This window comes from Salvelinus alpinus, chromosome 17 (genome assembly GCF_045679555.1).
Source record: "Salvelinus alpinus chromosome 17, SLU_Salpinus.1, whole genome shotgun sequence".
NCBI lineage: Eukaryota > Metazoa > Chordata > Actinopteri > Salmoniformes > Salmonidae > Salvelinus > Salvelinus alpinus.
The window spans coordinates 26,503,559-26,528,663 of record NC_092102.1 but is presented as its reverse complement, the minus strand read 5'-3'; the positions used below and the strand labels follow the sequence as shown (position 1 = coordinate 26,528,663).

General features: G+C 41.4%; 1 protein-coding gene across 4 annotated transcripts in view; it reads right to left on the bottom strand.

Annotated features, from left to right (window-relative positions):
* Nucleotides 1-2,156: 2,156 nt before the first annotated feature.
* LOC139542594 (NAD kinase-like) overlaps nt 2,157-25,105 on the bottom strand; it is a 32,990-nt gene continuing 10,041 nt past the window's right edge. For 2 of the 4 annotated variants that reach the window (XM_071348205.1, XM_071348208.1), the window contains exons 3-12: nt 23,886-23,969; nt 10,556-10,685; nt 10,161-10,269; nt 9,520-9,605; nt 9,249-9,351; nt 8,952-9,073; nt 8,245-8,344; nt 7,579-7,736; nt 5,233-5,315; nt 2,157-4,891 (exon numbers count right to left, since the gene is read on the bottom strand). In XM_071348205.1, coding sequence (XP_071204306.1) covers nt 4,744-4,891; nt 5,233-5,315; nt 7,579-7,736; nt 8,245-8,344; nt 8,952-9,073; nt 9,249-9,351; nt 9,520-9,605; nt 10,161-10,269; nt 10,556-10,685; nt 23,886-23,969 — 1,123 coding nt within the window. In that variant the 3' untranslated portion in view covers nt 2,157-4,743. Of the gene's footprint in view, nt 4,892-5,232; nt 5,316-7,578; nt 7,737-8,244; nt 8,345-8,951; nt 9,074-9,248; nt 9,352-9,519; nt 9,606-10,160; nt 10,270-10,555; nt 10,686-12,619; nt 12,996-23,885; nt 23,970-25,105 lie in introns of those variants that run through there. The other 2 variants (XM_071348206.1, XM_071348207.1) reach the window with 2 other exon arrangements.

The window sequence follows — 25,105 nt, the reverse complement described above, 5'->3', positions numbered from 1 at the left end:
ACAGAATTTCATGGTATCAAATCTGCATTAAAAAAGTGCATTTTCCCACTAGAGGTTTATTTCCATCAAACTGACTTGTTGCGGATAAAAGGCTGTGCGTGATGACATAGTGCACATAAACACTTCTGGCTTAGAGCGACTGCCCCTAAAAAGCAACTTTTTTTTGAAAACGGTCTGTATGGCATCAATTGGAGTCATTAACATTTAAGTGTCAAAATTGACCACAAACTGTAAATAAGATCATTTGGATCATAAAGTCAGTCTTGTCCAAAACAGAGATAGGAAAAACAATGGTCACGGAATGAAGGGTAAAGTAAGTTTTCCTTGGGTTGGGTTTCTTTCAAACCTTTCCACATGCCCACAGCACCCAAGTAATAATCAAATCGGAGTGCAGCTGCACGCAATCCGATTGTAATGCCCATGGTCAATTTGGTTTGACATTCGATATCCCTATGGGGCTAGTTACCATCAGTAAATTACACAATGTTCATGGGACAATATTTAAAAAAGTAAATATCTCCACATTTTTATGTATTAACCTCAAACTATAAATTGTATTAATATTTATTGGAAAGTAGCATCAAGCACATCCCCTTGCACTTTCATCACCCTGTGAAGTTCATCATTTATTTAATCTAATAATCTGTGTATGCTTTTTCAAGTCGTAGTTGGAGGACCACAACATAGCATCGTGACTGCAAATTGACCTCGACATGGTTATTCTATGAACAATTGCGCAATAAATCGTTTCCACCGCAGTTTGTTGTATAATTACATTTTACCGACACAAAAATGCCACCATTTCAAACAAACAAATTCTGTCAACATTTAGAAAATTGTACCGACACTTCCTGTTTCCTTCACAGCTGTGGTGATTTGGTTTTTTTTGGGGGGGGGGGTATGAATCCAGTATGAAAACTGGATTGAAACATGGTTTGTGTGACTAACTAATCAGGGTACTTATGTTTCTCTCTCTCTCTCTCTCCAGTGTTAACGGACAAGCAGTAAATTGCTTTTGTGGGAAGGAAATGGCTACGGTTACACAGGACGGATTAGCTGTTTGTAACAATTTCTCAATCATTTTGTAACAACTCTGGTTCTAACCAATGTTTGAAGTTTGGAACTGGAGAGAAATGCACTCAAATGGCCACCTGACTGGTCTGTTTTTACTCGATGATTCCACTGCCTGTGACAGACATAAGAATCTGTCATGCAAAACATTGTAAACTGATTATTTTATAATAGCTGATGAGAATCACCACTGGTTATAATTTATTACGCGAGTCTAGTGTACTACACAGTTACTTTTTCATCACATTTTGCCTACTTCTGGAGGATTGTGGCTGATGCTTACCCTTCAGTGTGCCTACAACACATAGTGAGATGCTCGGCCACAGCATGCACAATCCAACTTCTGATCACTGAAAGAATTACAGAAATACTAAATCAATGCAGTTATTCAGCACAATTACTTTAATTTTTAGGGTCTGCTGCTTTTACCATAATCATTTTAGCAAATGATCACTTACCTTAGTGTGCTTGTAGTAATATAAATCCAAAAAGTATTCAGAGTGGTATTGTAATACAGCTCCATCTATGTAATTGACTGATAAAAGTTTTATACTGGCAACTTTTTATTAGCATTTGAGATGTATCCATTTGTGAATAAGATCTATTTTATATACATTAATGTATTAACTATTTGACATTTCAATTTTCTACACACTTAAAGGAAATATCTTAATTGAAGTGTATTAATCCTTATATCAATTAAATGTTGCTCACATTGTTGATAGCCAGTTGACGTGATCATCCATTTAGGTTTTTTGCTGCACTATGATAATAATTTGGTTGACCACCCATTGTGTTTTTGTAAACTACAGGTCCTCAAAATTACAAAACAAAATCGTTGCAGTAAACTCCTTTGTTGCTTAATTTTTAAATGAAATACAGGAAGAGGAGTGCACTGTTGGGAAAGAGATTACTTCCTCAAATATTCAATGGGTAATAAATCGTAGGTTGTGTTGTCTATTTCCTTGTTCCTGGACACCTACAAAAGGGTTCAAATTCATCGGATAAAACCAACATGCAGCAAATTAATGTCTCAACAAGGCACACCAATAATACCAAACAAATAAATTCACACTTACGGACAATTCATTGGCTCTCTGTTTATTAAAGTGCTCTGGAAAAATAGCAGAATTCATTTCAGAAACAATATTTACAAAACGTACCATTAAAAAAGAGTTATAGGACCACAGAGATGAAGAAGTCTACAAAACAAAGTGAGAAGCACTTGAAGATCAGACTTGACATAGAAAGCATCATAGGAATAAGGTCCTTCATCCAAAAGGAACCATAAAGGTACCACATTGGGGAAGCTTAAATGATTTCAGTGTAAAAATCTTGGTTCTTTCGTTATCTATCGGCTGGTTTGTAAGGCAAAGTCCACGACTGCCATTACTTCAGTAGAGGATACACTGTACTCACTGAAAAACAAAGTATAGTAGCAAATAAAGACCAACACATTTCTTTCAAATGTTTGCTCTTATAAAACGATATCCCCTAACTGAAGGGACTGTCATTCAATCTTGATGAACAGACTCCACTCCAAATTCAATTGTTAGAGGAAATCAATATTTTTCTACTTTAAGAGAATAGATTGTGAAACTAACCTGCACTGAAGCCTTAAAACAATAATATCAATATAGAAAAAGTACCAAAGAGATTTATATTTCAGCAATGATACAGTGCAAACTGGTTAATAAACATATAGGCTATATAAAAAAAACATCTTATTGAAGCATCATAAATGAGAAAATAAAGGAATGATTGATTGACTAGTTAGAGTGAGCTGGTCCTCTTGCAGAGTGTGGTGCGCTGGTATCCAGAGCTTAAAGCACTTTTTCCATTGGGGGAAATGTCACTTGCCCATCAAACAAGTACATTTAACACGCAAATTCATAAAGTAATAAATTCATATGAACTATAATTAGTTCTCTAAAATGAACATCTGATAGTTAAAGATATTATAACTCCTTGATAAAATGTTATATGAAAAACATGTCAATTTTAATCACATCGTATCTTTTACCACCCCCTGAAAAGTCAATTAGGATAGAAGAAAAACCCTCAAACCATCATATTATATTTTATTATATTATCAATTCGATATTTCAGAGCTGGTCAGTCAAAGGGGGTGAGAATTAGTCTCATTTGGTAAGGTAGGCCAACACCTACAACTGGTATATGAATGCCTTCAATCTCTCATCATACTGCAATAAGTCTGACACCATAGGTCAGGGGCAGACAACCCTGGTCCTGGAGTGCCATAGGCACAGCAGGGTTTAGGTCCATCCAGGCACCACACCAGACTCATCACCTTGCCAACTGAGCTAATTATTCAATATCATTGATGGGCTAAATTCCATCTACCTGTCCTCCCAAGTCTAAAGCAAAAATAAATACGTAAACTATAAAAACCTGAGGTATCCACGGCACTCCGGGACAGGGTTGCCCTACCCCTGCCTTGGGTGGTAAAACCCTGTAGAATCACAATTGCCTTCATTGTGAACGGAATTACCTTGAAATGAATGACATAGTAGATCTATGGCTTTACAGTGAAAGGCAATGAATACAATCAAGTTGTGGTCTCATCTCACCTGGAATGGACTTTAGTTCTTAACGTTTGTTCCATACTGTTCTGGCATTTTACATGGTCAGACACTACAACGTTGTAGAAAGTAGTTAACGTAAGATGAACATGTACTGAAGCTTCTCAAATGGCTTGCACTGCAGACAAACTGCAGAGAAGAATACTGAAGATATGGTTATGCTACACTTGCACGAAGCTGTAAATACGATTAAGAAAATTAAAGTTATGTAAACCTTAATAAGCAATTATCTATGTAATAGTTACGAGTTGAAGGCACAATCTACACATTTAGTTCATTATTGCAGAGTAGACGCAATTATTCTGCTATTCCTGAAGTAGTAATGATAACTAATTTTCTGTTAGGGATTGTATAAAAAACAAATACATTTAATTCCATATCCCCATTATCTCCAAGAACATTGGTTCTTGATGAACAACCCCACTGACAACAGTCACGATATCTGTTTTATATGTTGAGGAGCTTGGCAGCCCCTTAGCATTCATGTCGCTCAAGCTAAACAAAACAACGTCCATGGTTTAAGAGGAGCCAAGGTTTGTCCCTGATAGCCTGTAGACGCCACGAAACAATAGACAAAGTGCTAAAACAGACCACATTATATCTCATGGGCCAACGTTAACAATCATTATCAGGAGGACTGATATCATGGTTTTGATCCCTAGCTCAGTATTACTTTGTCTCATGTCTGACTGAAAACAATCCAGGTTTAAGTTAACCCGTGAGACTATCTGGTTGTTGGCATAAAAAGGCAATTTCGAAAATCTTTTTCAAAGGGCGTGAAATTCTTAACAGTAAGGGATGATTCATTCTAGAACCAAAACAAAATAATGCAAATCATCTCCGGAGGATATTAGTTGCAAATTTACCTGATGGAATCCAACTGAAGTCAATGGGTGCATTCCAGATATAGGATATCAAAATATGTTGATGTCGTATACTAGTATGTTAAAACACTTGTCCAGGTATTATAAAGATCGGATTTCATCCGTGAAGAACTGTGCAGAATCTGTATATCTGGAACGCACCCAAAAGGTCAACATAGCGTCACCGGGAGGCGAGTTTGTTGGCCTCAGAACTCTTCCTCCTCTGAGCTGAGGTAGTTCTGCTTCTTCCTCACATTCCAGTGTAAACATTGGCTCAGGCTCTCAAACCAGTCATTCACGGGGTCCCGGAAACAGATGGAGGGAACAGGGAAGCAGGAAGTAGTGATGGTAATGCTGGAGATGAGACAATAGGGAGATAAAGAGCAAAGACAGTCAAGTATTGAGTGGGAGGCATGCCAGGTATTCACAATCATCCAAAGAATTACTTGAAAATGACAGACTGACGCTGTTACTGGTAAATCAATGACATGGGCTGCGAGCATTTCAGCAACAAGGAATAATTGTCTGCCTACATAAAGGAAAACCTGTACTGAACATCGTGTGACGTGACCTTCTTGGCTTGAGTCCATGAAACAGGTCAATATAATTACATAACTGTGTATTCATGCGACTTGCGGAAGTGTGATTTAATTAAGGGGAGGTTGCAGTAATTGAGGGGTCAAAAGGTTGCCCACCTGTCTCCATGGCAGATCTCTTGTCTCTTCCTCCCGTCAAACGACACCCAGGCCGTATTTCTGGCGTCACGTGACAGCATGATCTGAGCGTGACAAACGATGCAGAAGAACGACCAGTCAAAGACAACAAAAGGTATTCAGCAGAAAATGCTCTATTAAAGTGTGTGTGTATATTACAAGCAATTCCCTCATTCCCATCACCTGTGACAACTGAAGGGTACGCATATGGCTAGCTGTGTGTCAGACTGGTCATTTCTTACCGGTCATCGCCTGTGTTGTCTTACGCAAATGTGTTCTGGAGAGGAGCAGTAAATGCTAATGGCTTGTAGAGAGGAGCGGTAAATAGATAATGTCTACGTTGAATGTGTGCGTATATGAGTTTGCGTGAATATACAGTACCAGTCAAACGTTTGGACACCTACTCATTCAAGGGTTTTTATTTTTTACCATTTTCTACATTGTAGAATAATAGAATAGTGAAGACATCGGCCTCCCGGGTGGCGCAGTGGTCTAGGGCACTGCATCGCAGCGCTAGCTGCGCCACCAGAGACTCTGGGTTCGCGCCCAGGCTCTGTCGCAGCCGGCCGCGACCGGGAGGTCTGCGGGGCGACGCACAATTGGCCTAGCATCGTCCGGGTTAGGGAGGGTTTGGCCGGTAGGGATATCCTTGTCTCACCAGCGACTCCTGTGGCGGACAGGGCGCAGTGCGCGCTAACCAAGGTAGCCAGGTGCATGGTGTTTCCTCCGACACATTGGTGCGGCTGGCTTCCGGGTTGGAGGCGCGCTGTGTTAAGAAGCAGTGCGGCTTGGTTGGGTTGTGTTTAGGAGGACGTATGGCTTTCGACCTCGTCTCTCCCGAGCCCGTACGGGAGTTGTAGCGATGAGACAAGATAGTAATTACTAACAATTGGATACCACGAAATTGGGGAGAAAAGGGGGTAACATTTTAAAAATAAAAATTGTGAAGATATCAAAACTATTAAATAACACATATGTAGTAATCGAAAAATTGTTAAACAAATGAAAATATATTTTATATTTGAGATTCTTCAAAAGTAGCCCTTTGCCTTGATGACAGTGTCGTACACTTGGCATTCTCTCAACCAGCTTCATGAGCTAGTCACCTGGAATGCATTTCAATTAAAAGTTCATTTGTGGAATTCCTTTCCTTCTTAATGCATTTGAGCCAATCAGTTCTGTTGTGACAAGGTAGGGGTGGTATACAGAAGACAGCCCTATTTGGTAAAAGACCAAGTCCATATTATGGCAAGAACAGCTCAAATAAGCAAAGAAAAACATCAGTCCATCATTACTTTAAGAAATGAACGTCAGTCAATCCAGAAAATTTCAAGAACTTTAAAAGTTTATTCAAGTGCAGTCGCAAAAACCATCAAGCGCTATGAAAACAGCTCATGTGGGCCTCCACAGGAAAGGAAGCCCCAGAGTTACCTCTGCAGAGGATAATTTCATTGGAGTTACCAGCCTCAGAAATTGCAGGCCAAATAAATGCTGTGAACAGAGTTCAAGTAACAGACACATCAACATCAACTGAGGAGACTGTATGAATCCGGCCTTCATGGTCGAATTGCTGCAAAGAAACCACAACTAAAGGACACCAATAAGGAGGAGACTTGTTTCTTGGCATGAGCAACAGACATTAAACCGGTGGAAATCTGTCCTTTGGTCTGATGAGTCCAAATTTGAGATTTTTGGTTCTAAACGTGGTGTCTTTGTGAGATGCAGAGTAGGTGAACGGATGATCTCTGCATGTGTGGTTACCACTGTGAAGCATTGAGGTGGTGGTGTGATGGTGCTTTGCTGGTGACAGTCTGATCTATTTAAAATTCAAGGCACACATAACCAGCACGGCTACCACAGCATTCTGTAGCGATACGCCATCCCGACTATCATTTATTTTCAACAGGACAATGACCCAACACACCTCCAAGCTGTGTAAGGGCTATTTGACCAAGAAGGAGAGTGATGAATGCTGCATCAGATGACCTGGCCTCCAAAATCACCTAGCCTCAACCCAATTGAGATGGTTTGGGCCGCAGAGTGAAGGAAAAGCAGCCAACAAGTGCTCAGCATATGTGAGAACTCCTTCAAGACTGTTGGAAAAGCATTCCAGGTGAAGCTGGTTGAGAGAATGCCAAGCGTGTGCAAAGCTGTCATCAAGGCAAAGGGTGGCTACTTTGAAGAATCTCAAATATATTTTGATTTAACACTTTGTCACTACATGATTTCATAAGTGTTATTTAATAGTTGATGTCTTCACTAATATTTTACAATAAAGAAAACAGTAAAAATAAACTTTTGACTGGTTCTGTATGCGTGTGTGTTTACCTTGAGTTCCACCCCAGCAGGCACTACGATGGGTCTGAAGGACAATGAGTGGGGGCAGATGGGGGTGATCATGATGGCCGGCACGTTGGGGTGGATCATGGAGGCTCCGGCCGCCACCGCGTACGCTGTGCTGCCCGTGGGAGTGGACACTATCACACCTGAGACAACACACAGACACTACTTTGAGCACACCCCCAAAAACAAAGTGACACATGCCTAAAAACACCAACAAGCTGAAAGCAGTTCCAAAACTCAGTAAACCGTTCCCGAAGACAAGGGAAATACTTCTGACATCAGACCCTGAGAGGCTTCCAGAGAGGGAGTTACTAGGCAGTAGTGAAGGACAGATGGTAGAGTTTGGTCTATGCTCTACTAACAAGGCGAGCTGCAGTCCAACAGTCTGCAGCACAAATAGACCATCAGTACCACTGGTGCGTGTTTGCACTCTGGGCTTGTACACAGGCAGTAAGCAGTAGCACAAACAACAGTATGACGACCAGTTACAGCATCTAAACTCTAGTACAACTTAAAATCAGAGCTGCATTAACAATAAAAGTGTATTATATTAGTGAAACATCTAAGTGGGAAATAAAAGTGAAGCAGCCAAAACAGATGGGGTGTAATCCTTTAAACCAGTAGCAGCAGGTTGAGGAGTTTACTACTCACCGTCTCCCTGTACCGTGGTGATGAGGTGTCCGTCTAGGAAGAGGTCCACGTTGGAAAGGTAGGACGACGGGCCTCTGTCCACCACCACCTCATTTAGCACCTGTTGGACCAAGACACCCAGAGCCATGTTAACCAGAGATACTGCACTAGCCAAGTTGTTGGTCACTTTGGGAACCCTATTTGAACACGTCATATTTTATGACTTGTCAAAGTCCACTCAGTAGGAAGTACGATGACACAACTCAAACATCCCACGTACATCAACCCCATGATGTGATAGCACCATAGGCCAAAATGGAAGCAAATAGCGTGGATTGTTAGAACCTTCAGAAAAACAGGGAAACCAATCCTTGTGACGGATTACATCAAACAAATAAGGAGGAAGTGAAACAAGATCTGAAGGATTGCTGCCACCCTACACACCCCAGAAAAGGTGGTACATTTCAACCTTCCTGGTGTTTTATCATCCCACTGGGATCTGTGGTCAGGCCTGTGGCAGTGGGAACATTACAGTGGAAACGCCTCATGTCCGCTACATGCACCCGATGACTGCATGTTTGTTCAACACGTCGCAACAATAGGTGAACACCCAGTGACCATACAGTAAAGACAAGCATGAGATGTGCCAAGTCATCATGATGCTAGGAACCTATTGTGGTATGAACCATAATACTAGGATGACATAACCAGCCAGGTGTAGAGCTCACCTGGTACTGCATGGATTTGCGGCTGCCCTCACTGTCACCGTTCGTCATGATGATGCCCTTCTCTCGGCTCTCCTTCACCACTCTCACCCGCAGGCGACTGCGCAGGATGATGGCGGTGTTACCTGCTCAGCAGAAACACACAAACACCCCGAAAGAGAAACACACATCCCAAAAGAGAAACACACACACGTTAAACCAAAAGTAGAACAGAGGTTAACCTAGCTGCTAGAAATGAGAGCACGGCTCCAGTTATTGAAATTAGATAAGGCAGAGGCTAAAGAGAAAAAAACAACGTACCCTCAATGATTTGGGTGACCTGAGACTGGTAGGTGTCAAATTTGAAAGGTGTGAGGAAGCCCAGAGAACCCAGGTGGAAGGCCATAACAGGTGGAACGCTCTCCTGAAAACACAGGAGCATACGCACGCATTGGAATAAGCTAAATTGATACAAATCAACACACAACCAAGTTGCTGAATTATTTTAGTACAATTCACACAGAGTACACTCAAAAATGTATAAATGAATGTGTTTACTATACCACAAGATGTTAATATTGTAAATGTATACCTGGAAGAGTGACGATGCGTAAAGTAAGGTACCATCTCCACCAAGACAGATGATGAAATCCACTCGATTGGAAATGTCATCGAGATCTGAACAGTGCATACAAACATTAGGATCATGTCCGTAAGAGAAAGCTATACTACTTAAAGTTAGAGTTCCATAGACAATCCTGACACTAAATCACTAGCTAGAGAGTCACACAGATCAATCTATCATCAATCAGGATTGTATTCACTAGGCACCAAATGGAAGAAAACAAACTAAAATAGGGAGGAACTAGGGAAAGGGGGATACCTAATCAGTTGCACAACTGAATGCATTCAACCGAAATGTGGCTTCCGCATTTAACCCAACCCCTCTGAATCAGAGAGGTGGGGGGCTGCCTTAAATCAACATCCACGTCTTCGGCACCCAGGGAACAGTTGTTGGGGGTTAACAGCCTTGCAGATTTTCCCACCTTGCCAGCTTAGGGATTCGAACCAGCGACCTTTTGGTTACTGGCCCACTCTTAACTGCTAGGCTACTTGCCGCCCCTAAACCTCTCCCATAAGATAATGCATACTCGTTTTCTGATGTAAATAAAAGTGCTACGGTGTGCACTAATCAATACAACCCAGTCCTCTGATGGCTAGTGGTCTCCTCACCTTCTCTGAAGGTACAGAACTTCTGGATGACGGCCCCAAAGCTCTCATCGCCCGCAATGGCTGTGTCCGCCAGAACCTTGCTCTCCACATAAACAATCATGTTTTTCTGCTAGAACAACGCACAAGTATAAATATATGCATTAGCAACATGCACATGTAATCACCCTTTAGAAGACGAATGGGTCGAAAGAATATTCCGACTTTACAAGCAGCTTTCCTTTCTAGTGGGGTAAAAAAAAAGTGTACAAATTCTGAGTCACTAATACTTCTGTTTTCAGGGACTTCATTGCAGACTTTCATGAAACGGAAGTAATATAGCACACAGGCCGCTAAGGTGCAGGAAGCTATAATATGAGACTAGATGGACTCAGCAAAAAAAGGTGCAAATGTCCTACCTCTGTGAGAAACACACACAGCTCTTTGAAAGGCTGCAGTAGACTGGCATCCTGGATCTTCTTGATGACAAGGACACTTTTGGGAGGCTTGTTCCACGTCAGCCTCTGACTGGCTGGGTCCTGAATGTGCCTGGATGGCGAGAACGACCACATTTAATCAATACCTCTTCAAATGGTAATAATTGACTGTACAATTTGATCACTCATCATGTGATCAAAGGGATTGCAGCAATAAAGAGAAACATTGAAATGTTGTTCCTTAATATGGAGACATGCATGACTCATTGACCCAATCGGGCTTTCCAAAATTATACCATTTTGGTGGAGCACCATTTGTAAACATACAGCTAAGAGAAATAGTTTGACAAGTCATTGCTCACCTTGACATCTTGAGGTAGAGTATGTAAATAAATAGTTACCATTTGTAATTATATCATGGTTGCTCACTACTGTAACCTGTAAGCGTTGCGGCTGTGGAACATTTCTGGTTTGGGCACAGTGAGCTCTCAATAGCCATGTTTGAGCTCTTGTTGGCTCAGTGTTACTTCATACGATTTGTGTTTGCCCAGTTGGATAAGAGGCAGGGCTGCTTAACACCTATCCTATTATTGGCCAGGGCTTAGTCTAGCAACATCAGAGTTCAAAAGGGTCAAGACAGGGACCAGTACATTTACATACTCATCACAGGGACCTCGAGTTCCAACCAAGGTGCAGGAATAACACCCTGATTAAGGGTACAGATTTTAAATGCTTTGGTGTCATAATACTGGGGCTGGGAATTGCCAGGGCCCTCACGATACAATATTATCACAATACTAAGGTGCTGATACAATATGTATTGCTATACGATGTTCCAAACATATTGCTCACCATATGTCTGCTGCAGAGGGACAAGAGAGCCATGAGAACGAGTTTTGATCAGTCATGGAAATAAGTGCTGAAAACAAATTGGCTCCCTATTTAAAAATAAGCTGGAGAACAAGCTATGAAGGAAAAATACTGGAGTTTTGGTGCAGGTACAGCCAACAAGCTAAACACTTATATTGCGATAGTCAAAAATGATTCCCCCATCACTACATAATAAGGAAGTATTTTTCTTGTCAACTTCCACTGTTGTATTTGTTTCACATTACCAATGTCATGGACATTTTTGAAGGTTTACAGATACTCAAATACTTCATCAATTGTTAAGCGGTAGAACTTGCACTTGCCATTAATTCAAAGTAAGGCTACTTGTAATTTATCATTACGCTTGCCTGTGATTGGCTTTAACAGTCATTGTAGACGGAGCTGGTTAGACATTACCTTAACTGAAAACTCAAATGGCCAATTCAAACAAAAACCCAAACTAATCCACAAAGTAGCCTAATTTAGGGAAAACCATAGTTAGGCCAAAGATGTTTTTATAACTAAGCCGAGATTGGAAACGACAGGCTGTGGTCTATGGGAACAAATTAGTCCGTGTGCAGAACAAACAAGGAGGTGGACGAGCTAGCGAGATCCTATTGGCCCGTTCTAGCATGCAACTTCATATTTCTGTTAGGGAATGACTACTCTGATGTACACGTGTGATACAACAGCTAGCACTCCAAAATATAAAAATTATTTAAAAAATTTGGCAAAGGGTAAAGTCTACAAAACTTTGTCCACTCTAGCTTTGGGAACAGAAAACTGGATTAAGATAAAATGTTTAAGTCGCTGGGAAACGTGCAGAATGTCGGCCAAAATCCATCTCCTTCCATCTTCTACCACTGCCGGCCACTGGGCTTCCTCTCACTACCATATTTGGTAGAAAAAAAACGCCAAGCGGATGCTTCACATTTACACAGCCAGTGAAATATCTGTCCCATTGTTCTGTGGTTAGGCGGTCTGTAGACCTTGTGCAAGATCAAAGTGTTCTTTTGAGATAGATGTTTCACAGAAAATCTGTTAAAACAAAACTTACTGCTAGCAATAGAAGACAATGCAGGTTAAAAATGTATTCAAACATTACTGGCACCACCATGTTCCTGTTGAGAAACGCTGTCAGCAGACCGAGAGAGAGAGGAACGAGAATATTCTTACCATTTCCACACTTTGTTGTCGCTGTTCTCCAGAGCTTGCTGTTGCACACACTGGTTGAATTTCATGTCTGCCTGCATGTGATGAGGCTTCTTCTAGCAGAGATGAGTGGAGGGCACTAACTGCCAGGTTTTGCCTTGCTCTTCAGTCTACCGATTCCACTATCTAAAGCAAAACAATTCATTCTGCTCTGTACAGTCTTCCCATGAGCTGTCTTCAATCTCTCACCCTCATCAAAACACCAGGAACACCACACTAGTCACTAATTCTTCTTGAATTGCTGTGTCTATATTTGTCCACACAACAACGTCTAAAAGTTAAATCTCTATTCTGCCAGTCACCCAAACAGCTCACTCATCTTAAGACAGACCTGAAAGATGACATCACCACAAGTAACTCCCACAACCACTACAGACCTGCCCCTTTAAGGGAAGACTACCCTCTCATTGGCTAGCTGTGTTATGATATAGAACAATGTTCAAGTGGATTTTCCCCAGGTAGGCCAACCTAAAAGGTTTCCTAGGGCATATACAGTAAGAGCAAAATACTTTCAACTACCACATACTGCTATGTTGAAGAAAACAAACTCAATTTAAGCATTGTATTCAAATACACATTTTAGAAGAGTTAAATTGTAAACAAATATTTTGTAAAAAAGAAAAAGAAAAAAGGGCCATCCTAAAACAAGTGCCTGTCAAAGACTGCTCTTTGTCATACCAGATATATTAAGGGTGTGGATCTCTCTGGGCGTGGATTCTCTCTATAGTCCATCACTACACAGTCCCCAGTGTCTCTGTCGGTCTCTCTTACACACACACAAAGAAAAATGCCCTCCCTATTAGGGTTGGGTAGTTTTAAAAGGACACACCCACCCAGACAAGGAAATGGCTTACCAGGAAAAAGTTATAAAGGTGTTATTGCTTACAGCATTGAGTCATGAACAGACTAATTCATCCTAGACCCGCCAACGTCTTCTGAACTTCATGCCATTTTTTAAGTCATATCTCCCCCCAGTCCTTGACTTTACCTAAATAAGTATATTTAACACACTGACATTGTAAAGAATTTCGATAACAAACAGAATGTGTTAAGCATTTTTAGGAGGACGTCATTTGCCTGCCCAGCTGATAATGGCCCATCGAAACTATACCTAAACAAATTTCACACATTTAATAACAGATGTTATCTAAAGACAATATTACCTTTATAATAGTCTGAGGGGTGACAATATAATCAATTGTCAAATAGTGAATGAAGAGAGCACACACACACACACACACACGTGTTCACCTCTAAGAGAAATTCCCCCTTCATTCCCAGTCATGGCTAAAGAACCAATTAATACTATAATAGCCAGGCCTAAATGAGTTCAATAGCCACACCCTAGGAGCATCTTATGATTCAATTTAAATATAGGCCTACACCATCATAAAGTAAGAAACATTATTATGCTAATATAATCCATTTCAAAAGAACAGAATATTGAGTTTAATCAACATGTAGAATCGCCGGGAAATGAATAGAAAATGCAAGCCGATGTTCTGTGGTCAGAGGAGAAAGGATGACCACCCGCGCACGGTTGATGTTCATGTTTGTATGTCTTCCCTCTAAAGCACACCATCAACCTACACTGCTACTCAGTTATGTATTTATCAAGGAGTACTGGTAGGCAGTGGTGTAAAGTACTTAAGTAAAACTACTACTTAAGTAGTTTTTTTTGGGGGGGGGGGGGTATCTGCACTTCATTTATATGTTTTACTACTTTTACTTCGCTACATTCCTAAAGAAAATATTGTACTTTTTACTCCATACATTTTCCATGACAACTCAAAGTACTAGTTACATCTTGAATGCTTAGCAGGACAGGAAAACTGAAATTGATGCACTATTCAAGAGAACACGTGGTCATCCCTACTGCCTCTGGTCTGGCGGACAAACTAAACACAAATGCATCTTTTGTAAATAATGTCTGAGTGTTGGAGTGTGCCCCTGGCTATAAGTAAAAATAAGAAAATTATGAAGTCTGGTTCGCTTAATATATGGAATTTGAAATGTATACTTTTACTTTTGATACTTAAGTAAATTTAATACCAAATCCTTTTAGACTTTTACTCAGGTAGTATTTTACTGGGTGACACCTTTTTAATAGAAAGTTACTCAAGTAAAAGTATACTTTTACTCAAGTATGACAATTGAGTACTTTTTCCAACATTGCTGATAGGCAGGCTGTATCAGTTTTATAGGCTCTCTCTGCTACTTATAGCCAGCCCAGAGGCTTTGCACCTGAGGATGCTGATCCAATCTAATTCTATTTGTCACATGCGACAAATACAACAGGTGTAGACTTTATCTTGAAACGCTTACTTACGAGCCTTCTCCCAACAATGCAGAGTTAAGAACATTTAGACAAATAGTAACAATAAAATAACAATAATGAGACGAAATACAAAGAGTACCGGTACCTAGTCAATGTGAAGTGGTACGAGGTAGTTGAAGTAATATGTAGATGTAGGTAGGGGTAAAAGTGACTAGGCAATCAGGATATATAAAACAGAGCAGCAGCATGGTATGTAAAGAGTGTGAAAGTGTATATAAGTGTGTGGAGTCAATATGCATGTGTGTGTGTGTGTGTGTGTGTGTGTGTGTGTGAACGTACGTATCACAATTCATCCATTATTGCTGCTTAAAGCAGACAGTATAATAACCAAGTTACATGATGGCCCGAGTCAAGGGCCAAGGAAGGCTCTGGCCAATCTAAGGGCCAGCCAAACTGCTTTGGTAAGAGTCTTTCATGCGCTGTACGCAGGCTATCCCACAATGTGTGATCTCGGACTGTATCCACAAAGCGCCTCAGAGTAGAAAACCAGTCGTAAGTGCTGAAAATAGAGATATTTTACTTATACTCTTATGGGTAAAAATAAAAACTAAACCTGAAGCCTATTCGGCAGATATTGAGGAGACCTCATGAGCTGTCCATTAAGAGTTACCAGCAGAATTCTTGATTATCGATAAGGCAGTAAGAGAGCGTTTCCCGCGCCATACAGGCAGTTGATTTGGAATAATATTTTTATATTTCTGTATGATCAACCCATAAAGGAAATTTCTATGTGACCCCAAACTTTTTAACGGTAGTGTACATGCAACATAATATCCTGCACATTTGACAATGATTTGAAGGCCTATTTCACATGATATACCGTCACATCACACTTGTGTTTCAATTTAATTAAACTACACCATGTATCACTATTTCAAGTTGTCCCTTTGGACTGCAAAATCACAACAAACAAAAAAATCTACAGTCGGTGATGCCTCCTCCCGATTGTTGCAAATTATGGGGAATAACCAATGTCAGAGCATAATCACATTTTCCACAATCTCAAACTGTCTTGTTCACCAGCTGAGAAACTTTTATGAATAGATTTGTACTCCTAGCTCAGAGTGTCTGACCAGTGTCTTAAAGGCCCAGTGTAGTCAAAAAAAAAGTAATTGTCCTGTGTTTTACACTACATAACCAAAAGTAAGTGGACACTTGCTCGTCGAACATCTCATTACAAAATCACAGGCATTAATATGGAGTTACACCCCCCTTTGCTGCTATAACAGCCTCCACTCCTCTGATAAGGCTTTCTCACTAGATGTTGGAACACTGAATGGAGGCAAGTCCCCACAGCAGCCACAAGAGCATTAGTGAGGTCGGGGCGATTCAGCCTGGCTTGCAGTCGACGTTCCAGTTCATCCCAAATGTGTTCGATGGAGTTGAGGTCAGGGCTCTGTTGAGGTCAGGGCTCTGTTGAGGTCAGGGCTCTGTGCAGGCCAGTCAAGATCTTCTACACCGATCTTGACAAAACATTTCTGTATGAACCTTGCATGGAACTTGGTAGTGAGTGTTGCAACCGAGGACAGAGGATTTTTAGCACTGCTTCAGCACTGTGGTCCCATTCTTCGAGCCTGTGTGGCCAGCCACGTTGCAGCTGAGATGTCTAGGTGCAACAACATTTCCAATTCACAATAACAGCACTTACAGTTGAACGGGGCAGCTCTAACAGGGCAGAAATTTGACGAACTGACTTGTTGGAAAGGTATAGGATGCCACGTTGAAAGTCACTGAGCTCTTCAGTAAGGCTATTCTACTGCCAATGGAGATTGTATGGCTGTGTAATCGATTCTAGAAACCTGTCAGCAACGGGTGTGGCCGAATCCGCTAATTTGAAGGGTTGTCCACATACTTCGGTATACAGTGCCTTCGGAAAGTATTCCGACCCCTTGACTTTTTCCACATTGCTACGTTACAGCATTATTCTAAAATGTTTGTTTTGTTTTATTAATCCTCAGCAATCTACACACAATACCCAATAATGACAAAGCAAAAACAGGTTTAGAAATTTTTGCAAATGTAAAAAAAAAATAAAGATCTGACCCTTTGCTATGAGACTCGAAATTAAGCTCAAGTGCATCCTGTTTCCATTGATCATCCTTGAGATGTTATTACAACTTGATAGGAGTCCACTTGTGGTAAATTCAACTGATTGGACATGATTTGGAAAGGCACACACACACCTGTCTATATAAGATCAGTTGACAGTGCATGTCAGAGCAAAAACCAAGCCATGAGGTCGAAGGAACTGTCCGTAGAGCGCCGAGACAGGATTGTGTTGAGGCATAGATCTGGGGAAGGGTATTCAAAACGTTTCCGCGGCATTGAAGGTCCCCAAGAACACAGTGGCCTCCATCATTCTTAAATGGAATACGTTTTGAACCACCAAGACTCTTCCTAGAGCTGGCCGCCCGGCCAAACTGAGCAATTTTTGGAGAAGGGCCTTGGTCAGGGAGGTGACAAAGAACCCGATGGTCACACCGACAGAGCTCCTCTGTGGAGATGGGAGAACCTTCCAGAATGACAGCCATCTCTGAAGCACTTGACACACTCTGCAGCACAATCAGGCCTTTATGGTAGTGGCTAGACGGAAGCCACTCCTCAGTAAAAAAACACATGACAGCCCGCTTAGAGTTTGCCAAAAGGCACCTAAAGACTTACCATGAGAAACAAGATTCTCTGGTCTGATGAAACCAAGATTGAACTCTTTGGCTTGAATGCCAAGCGTCACGTCTGGAGGGAACCTTAAACCATCCCTATGGTGAAGCATGGTGGTGGCAGAATCATGCTGTGGGGATGTTTTTCAGCGGCAGGGACTAGGAGACTAGTCAGGATCGAGGGAAAGATGAACGGAACAAAGTACAGAGAGATCCTTGTTGAAAACCTACTACAGAGCTCTCAGGACCTCAGACTGGGGCGAAGGTTCACCTTCCAACAAGACAACAACCCTAAGCACACAGCCAAGACAACGCAGGAGTGGCTTCGGGACAAGTCTCTGAATATCCTTGAGTGACCCAGCCAGGGGACGGACTTGAACCCGATCGAACATCTGAGACCAGAAAATAGCTGAATAGCGACGCTCCCCATCCAACCTGACAGAGCTTGAGAGGATCTGCAGTGAAGAACGGGAGAAACTCCCCAAATACAGGAGTGCCAAGCTTGTGGTGTTATAACCAAGGAAGAGTCAAGGGTGTAATCACTGCCAAATACGCTTCAACAAAGTACTGAGTAAGGGGTCTGAATACCTATGTAAACGTAATTTCATTTTACTATTTTGTAAAAAATAGCAAACATTTCAAATAAACGTTTTGCTTTGTCATTATGTGGTATTGTGTGTCGCTTAAGGGAAAAAATAATTTCATCCATTTTAGAATAAGGCTGTAACCTAACAAAATGTGGGAAAAGTCAAGGGGTCTGAATACTTTATGAAGGCACTGTTAAACTCAGTTTCACAATTCCTCACATTTAATCCTAGTAAAAATGTCCTGTCTTAAGTCAGTTAGGATCACCACTTAATTTTAAGAATGTGAAATGTCAGAATAATAGAGACTGATTTCAGCTTTCATTTATTTATTTCATCACATTCCCAGTGGGTCAGAAGTTTACATAAACTCAATTAGTATTTGGTAGCAATGCCTTTAAATTGTTTAACTTGGGTCAAACGTTTCAGGTAGCCTTCCACAAGCTTCCAACAATAAGTTGGGTGAATTTTGGCCCATTCCTCCTGACAAGAGCTGGTGTAACTGAGTCAGGTTTGTAGGCCTCCTTCCTCAAACACGCTTTTTCAGTTCTGCCCACAAACTTTCTATAGGATTGAGGTCAGGGCTTTGTGATGGCCACTCCAATACCTTGACTTTGTTGTCCTTAAGCCTTTTTGCCACAATTTTGGAAGTATGTTTGGGGTCATTGTCCATTTAGAAGACCCATTTGCGACCAAGCTTTAACTTCCCGCTATTTCCTCCAAACAGAATGACGGTCATTATGGCCAAACGGTTCTGTTTAAGTTTCATCAGACCATTGTGCAAAAAGTACGATCTTTGTCCCCATGTGCAGTTTCAAACCGTAGTCTGGCTTTTTTTTTTTTGAGCAGTGGCTTCTTCCTTGCTGAGCGGCCTTTCAGGTTATGTCGATATAGGACTTGTTTTACTGTGGATATAGATACTTTTGTACCCATTTCCTCCAGCATCTTCACAAGGTCCTTTGCTGTTGTTCTGGGATTGATTTGCACTTTTCGCACCAGGAGACAGAACGCGTCTCCTTCCTGAGCGGTATGACGGCTATTGTTTGTACAGATGAACGTGGTACCTTCAGGTGTTTGGAAATTGCTCCCAAGGATGAACCAGACTTGTGGAGGTCTACAATTGTTTTTTCTGATGTCTTGGCTGATTTTTGATTTTCCCATGATATCAAGCAAAGAGGCACTGAGTTTGAAGGTAGGCCTTGAAATACATCCACAGTTTCACCTCCAATTGACTCAAATTATGTAAATTAGCCAATCAGAAGCTTCTAAAGCCATAACATCATTTGCTGGAATTTTCCAAGCTGTTTAAAGGCACAGTCAACTTAGTGTATGTGAACTTCTGACCCACTGGAATTGTGATACAGTGAATTATAAGTGAAATAATCTGTCTGTAAACAATTGTTGGAATAATGACTTGTGTCATGCAAAGTAGATGTCCTAACCGACTTGCCAGAACTATAGTTTGTTAACAAGAAATTTGTGGAGTGGTTGAAAAATGAGTTTTAATGACTCCAACCTAAGTGCATGTAAACTTCCGACTTCAACTGTACATACACACACCAAAAATAAACAACCGTTTTAAAGATTTTACTGAGTTAAAGTTCTTACCGGGAAATCAGTCCATTTAAATAAATTCATTAGGCCCTAATCTATGGATTTCACATGACTTGGAACACATGTCTTTTGGTAACAGATAACTAAATTTTAAAAAAGGGTATCAGGACCTCGTCACAGTATATCTCTGTGCATTCAAATTGCCATCAATAAAATGCAATTGTGTCCGTAGCTTATGCCTGCCCATAACCCCACCGCCACCATGAGGCACTCTGTTCACAATGTTGACATGAGCAAACCATTGGCTCAGACGACACCATACACGTGGTCTGTGTTTGAGGCCTGTTGAAGATACTGCCAAATTCTCTAAAACATTGGTGGCAGCTAATGGTAGAGGAATTAACATTCAATCCGGCAACAGTTTGTGTGGACAATCCAACAGTCAGTATGCCAACTGCACGCTCCCTCAAAGCTTGAGACACCTGTGGCATTGTGTTGTGTGAAAAAAAAAACTGTACATTTTAGTGGCCTTTTATTGTTCCCTGCGCTAGGTGCACCTGTGTAATGATCTTGCCGTTTAATCAGCTTATTGATAAGCCACACCTGTCAGGTGGATGGAATCTCTTGGCAAAGGAGGAAAGCTCACTAACAGGGATGCAAACAAATTTGTGCACAAAATTGGAGAGAAAAAGGCTTTGTGCGTATGGAACATTTCTGGGTTGTTTTATTTCAGCTCATGAAACATGGGACCAACACTTTACATGTTGTGTTTATATTTTTTGTTCAGTGTATATTTCCACACTATGAGGTTGAAATAATACTGTGAAATTGTGAAAACAATGATAAAATGCCCTTTGTTTAAGAGCTGTTTGAATATACATCTGGCCCTTCTTTGGACACTTAACTAACCTCCAAAAGAGCTTCAATGCCATACAACACTCCTTCCGTGGCCTCCAACTGTTCTTAAATGCTAGTAAAACCAAATGCATGCTTTTCAACCGTTCGCTGCCGGCACCCGCCCGCCCGACTAGCATCACTACCCTGGACGGTTCTGACCTAGAATATGTGGACAACCACAAATACCTAGGTGTCTGGCTAGACTGTAAACTCTCCTTCCAGACTCATATTAAACATCTCAAATCCAAAATTAAATCTAGAATCGGCTTTCTACTTCACAACGAAGCCTCCTTCACTCACGCCGCCAAACTTACCCTAGTAAAACTGACTATCCTACTGATCCTCGACTTCGGCGATGTCATCTACAAAATAGCCTCCAATACTCTACTCAGCAAACTGGATGCAGTCTATCACAGTGCCATCTGTTTTGTTACCAAACCCCTTATACCACCCACCACTGCGACCTGTATGCTCTAGTCGGCTTGCCCTCGCTACATATTCGTCACCAGACCCACTGGCTCCAGGTCATCAAAAAGCCTTTTCTAGGTAAAGCTCCGCCTCATCTCAGCTCACGATAACACCCACCCGTAGCACACGCTCCAGCAGGTATATCTCACTGGTCATCCCCAAAGCCAACACCTCCTTTGGCCGCCTTTCCTTTCAGTTCACTGCTGCCAGTGACTGGAACGAATTGCAAAAATCGCTGAAGCTGGAGACGTACATTTCCCTCACTAACTTTAAACATCAGCTATCTGAGCAGCTAACCGATCGCTGCAGCTGTACATAGTCCATCTGTAAATAGCCCACCCAATCTACCTACCTCATCCCCATATTGTTTTTAATTTACTTTTCTGCTCTTTTGCACACCAGTATCTCTACTTGCACATCATCATCTGCTCATTTATCACTCGTATTAATCTGCTAAAATGTAATTACTTCACTACTATGGCCATTTATTGCCTACCTCCTCACGCCATTTGCACACACTGTATATAGTCTTTTTTTCTCTGTGTTGACTGTACGCTTGTCTATTCCATGTGCAACTCTGTGTTGTTGTTTGTCGCACTGCTTTGCTTTATTCTTGGCCAGGTCGCAGTTGTAAATGAGAACTTGTTCTCAACTAGCCTACCTGGTTAAATAAAATAAATTAAAAAAGAACTAAAATTTCAGCCTGTTGTGGTGGGAAGGAGTTTTCCTGTCTGGTGACATCACCAGGCGATAAATTAGGTAATAGACCAATAAGAGACTTCTACACATCTCTGCCAGTAAGACCTAGTTTTCAGTTTTGCCCTCCCTACTCAGACCACTCCCAAACAGTCCTAGACAAATCCTTGCTTGAGAAATTGCTCTTTCCTACGAAGCTATTTTTGCTTCTTTTGAACATTGTTTTCAATTAATCAGAGTAAGGTACTTAATTGTTACCCAGAAAATATGTAATATTGAAATAAAAACAGCTGCATTGAACCTTTAACATCATCCTAAAACCGACTGAGCTCGCAGTTTTTTTTGTCTTCTAACAGGTTTTAGCAGGATTCATAGGAGCTTTTGAGACGCTTTATGGATACGGCCGCAGATTTTTATTTCACCTTTATTTAAACAGGTAGGCCAGTAGAGAACAAGTTCTCATTTACAACTGTGACCTAGCCAAGATAAAGCAAAGCAGTGCGACAAAAACAGAGTTACACATGGGGTAAACAAACGTACAGTCAATAACCCAATAGAAAAATCTGTATACAGTGTGTGCAAATGAAGTCAGGAGGTAAGGCAATAAATAGGCCAATAGTGGCGAAGTAATTACAATTTAGCAAATTACACTGGAGTGATATGTGCAGATGAGGATGTGCAAGTAGAAATACTGGTGTGCAAAAGAGCAGAAAAACAAATATGGGGATGAGGTAGGTAGTTGGTTGGATGGGCTATTTACAGATAGGCTGTCTACAGCTGCAGTGATCGGTAAGCTGCTCTGACAGCTGATGCTTAAAGTTAGAGAGGGAGATAAGTCTCCAACTGCAGTGATTTTGCAACTTGTTCCAATCATTGGCAGCAGAGAACTGGAAGGCAGCCAAAGGACATGTTGGCTTTGAGGATGACCAGTTCAATATACCTGCTGGAGCATGCGCTACGGGTGGGTGTTGCTATGGTGACCAGTGAGCTGAGATAAGGCGGAGCTTTACCTAGCAAAGACTTAGATGACCTGGAGCCAGTGGGTTTGGCGACGAATATGTAGCGAGGACCAGCCAATGAGAGCATACAGGTCGCAGTGGTGGGTAATACATGGGGCTTTGGTGACAGAACAGATGGCACCGTGATAGACTACATCCAATTTGCTGAGTAGAGTGTTAGAGGCTTTTTTGTAAATGACATCGCCGAAGTCAAGGATCGGTAGGATAGTCAGTTTTACGAGGGTATGTTTGGCAGCATGAATTAAGGAAGCTTTGTTGCGAAATAGGCCGATTCTAGATTTAATTTTGGATTGCAGATGCTTAATGTGAGTCTGGAAGGAGAGTTAGTCTAGCCAGACACCTAGGTATTTATAGTTGTACACATATTCTAAGTCATAACCGTCCAGAGTAGTGATGCTAGTCGGGCGAGCAGGTGCGGGCAGCGATCTTTTGAAGAGCATGCATTTAGTTTTACTAGCATTTATGAGCAGTTGGAGACCACGGAAGGAGTGTTGTATGGCATTGAAGCTCGTTTGGAGGTTTGTTAACAGTGTCCAAAGAAGGGCCAGATGTATACAGAAGCGGGCTAAATCACTTCACCGGCTCTCGGTTCTGTCATAGATCCATCTTCAGCATGGGAAAGCGGCAGAGTATAACCTTAACCAGGCAAACAAAGCCTAGCTTGACCCCAATGGAATGGAGAAGACTTTACTTATTGGATGCAGGTGAACAGTCCATGTTGTCTGACTGGTTCAGTGTAATTACAAATGAAAAAGGTTTCCACAAGTCCAAATATCATTTAGGAGTCATTCCCTACAATGGGGAGATTCAAACTATTTTGGCCCTCAGTGAAAGTGATCCAAGTTTCTTACCTCAGGAAATTTATATTGAGTTATGGTTTGGATTCAATTACGTTATACATACTCAATACATTCTAATTAACTGTGTGGAAAATAAGTGACTCTTCCCCCCCACAGTTGGTAAGAATCACAAGCACCATGTGTAATTTAAAAACTTCAGTTGTTGTTAGGGACTTACATGACTGCGTGTGGATTCTGCAGCATACATGCTTTCGGTCCAAAAGTGGTCACAGGACTTGGTCCATGTAGAGACTGATTTCTCCTGAAACATTTGAATGACAAAGAGAAACAGGCAAGTGATTATTCTTATACTGATAACCAAAATGAAAATAATTCCTGTAGTCTGGTCTTTCTCAAATCAAACCCTTCTGGTTCCTCCCCTGTGTTTAGGTGAAAATAGTTTTTTTTTTTTTTTTTTTTTTAAAGGTCAGAAAGTAATAGCTATACACTACCAGTCAAAAGTTTTAGAACACCTACCCATTCAAGGGTGTCTTTATTTTTTACATTGTAGAATAGTGAAGCTATCAAAACTATGAAATAGCACATATGGAATCATGTAGTACCCAAAAAGTGCCAAACAAAAATATATTCTTCAAAATAACCTCCCTTTGCCTTGACAGCTTTGCACACTCGTGGCATTCTCTAAACCAGCTTCACCTGGAATGCTTTTCCAACAGTCTTGGGAGCTAAATTTTTTTTGTATATATTTATTATCCGAAACATACAATATACTTGCAGTGAAGCCGCTCAACAACGACACCATACCAGTCATCCAACAGACTCCCATTCAGAGCGACACACAGAAAAATCCAGGGTCAATGCCCTGCTCAAGGGCACGTTGACAGATCTCCCACCAGGCGAAGAAACGTGAACCCTAACCATCCAAGATCCCCCCACAGTTCCCCAATAGCTGTCCCTCAACCATTCAAGACCCCTCCCACAGCCCCCCCACCAAGAAAAAGAATTAAAAAAATATATTCCCCACCCACAAGAACCCCCCAATGCACCAACAACCAAGAGAATGAACTACAGAGAAAATAGGAAGAGACAGAAGAAAATAGCAAACAATGCAAAGAAAATGTATATATAATACATTTAAAACAAAGGACATCAAGGACAACTTGACAGTTGAAGAGCACTTTTTTCCAGTCCTGTCTGGTCCAGCAATGGTGGATTTGTGCCCATAGAGAACGTTGTTGCCGGTGATGTCTGGTGAGGACCTGCCTTACAACAGGCCTACAAGCCCTCAGTCCAGCCTCTCTCAGTCTATTGCGGACAGTCAGAGCACTGATGGAGGGATTGTGCATTCCTGGTGTAACTCGGGCAGTTGTTGCCATCCTGTACCTGTCCCGCAGGTGTGATGTTCGGATGTACCGATCCTGTGCAGGTGTTGTTACA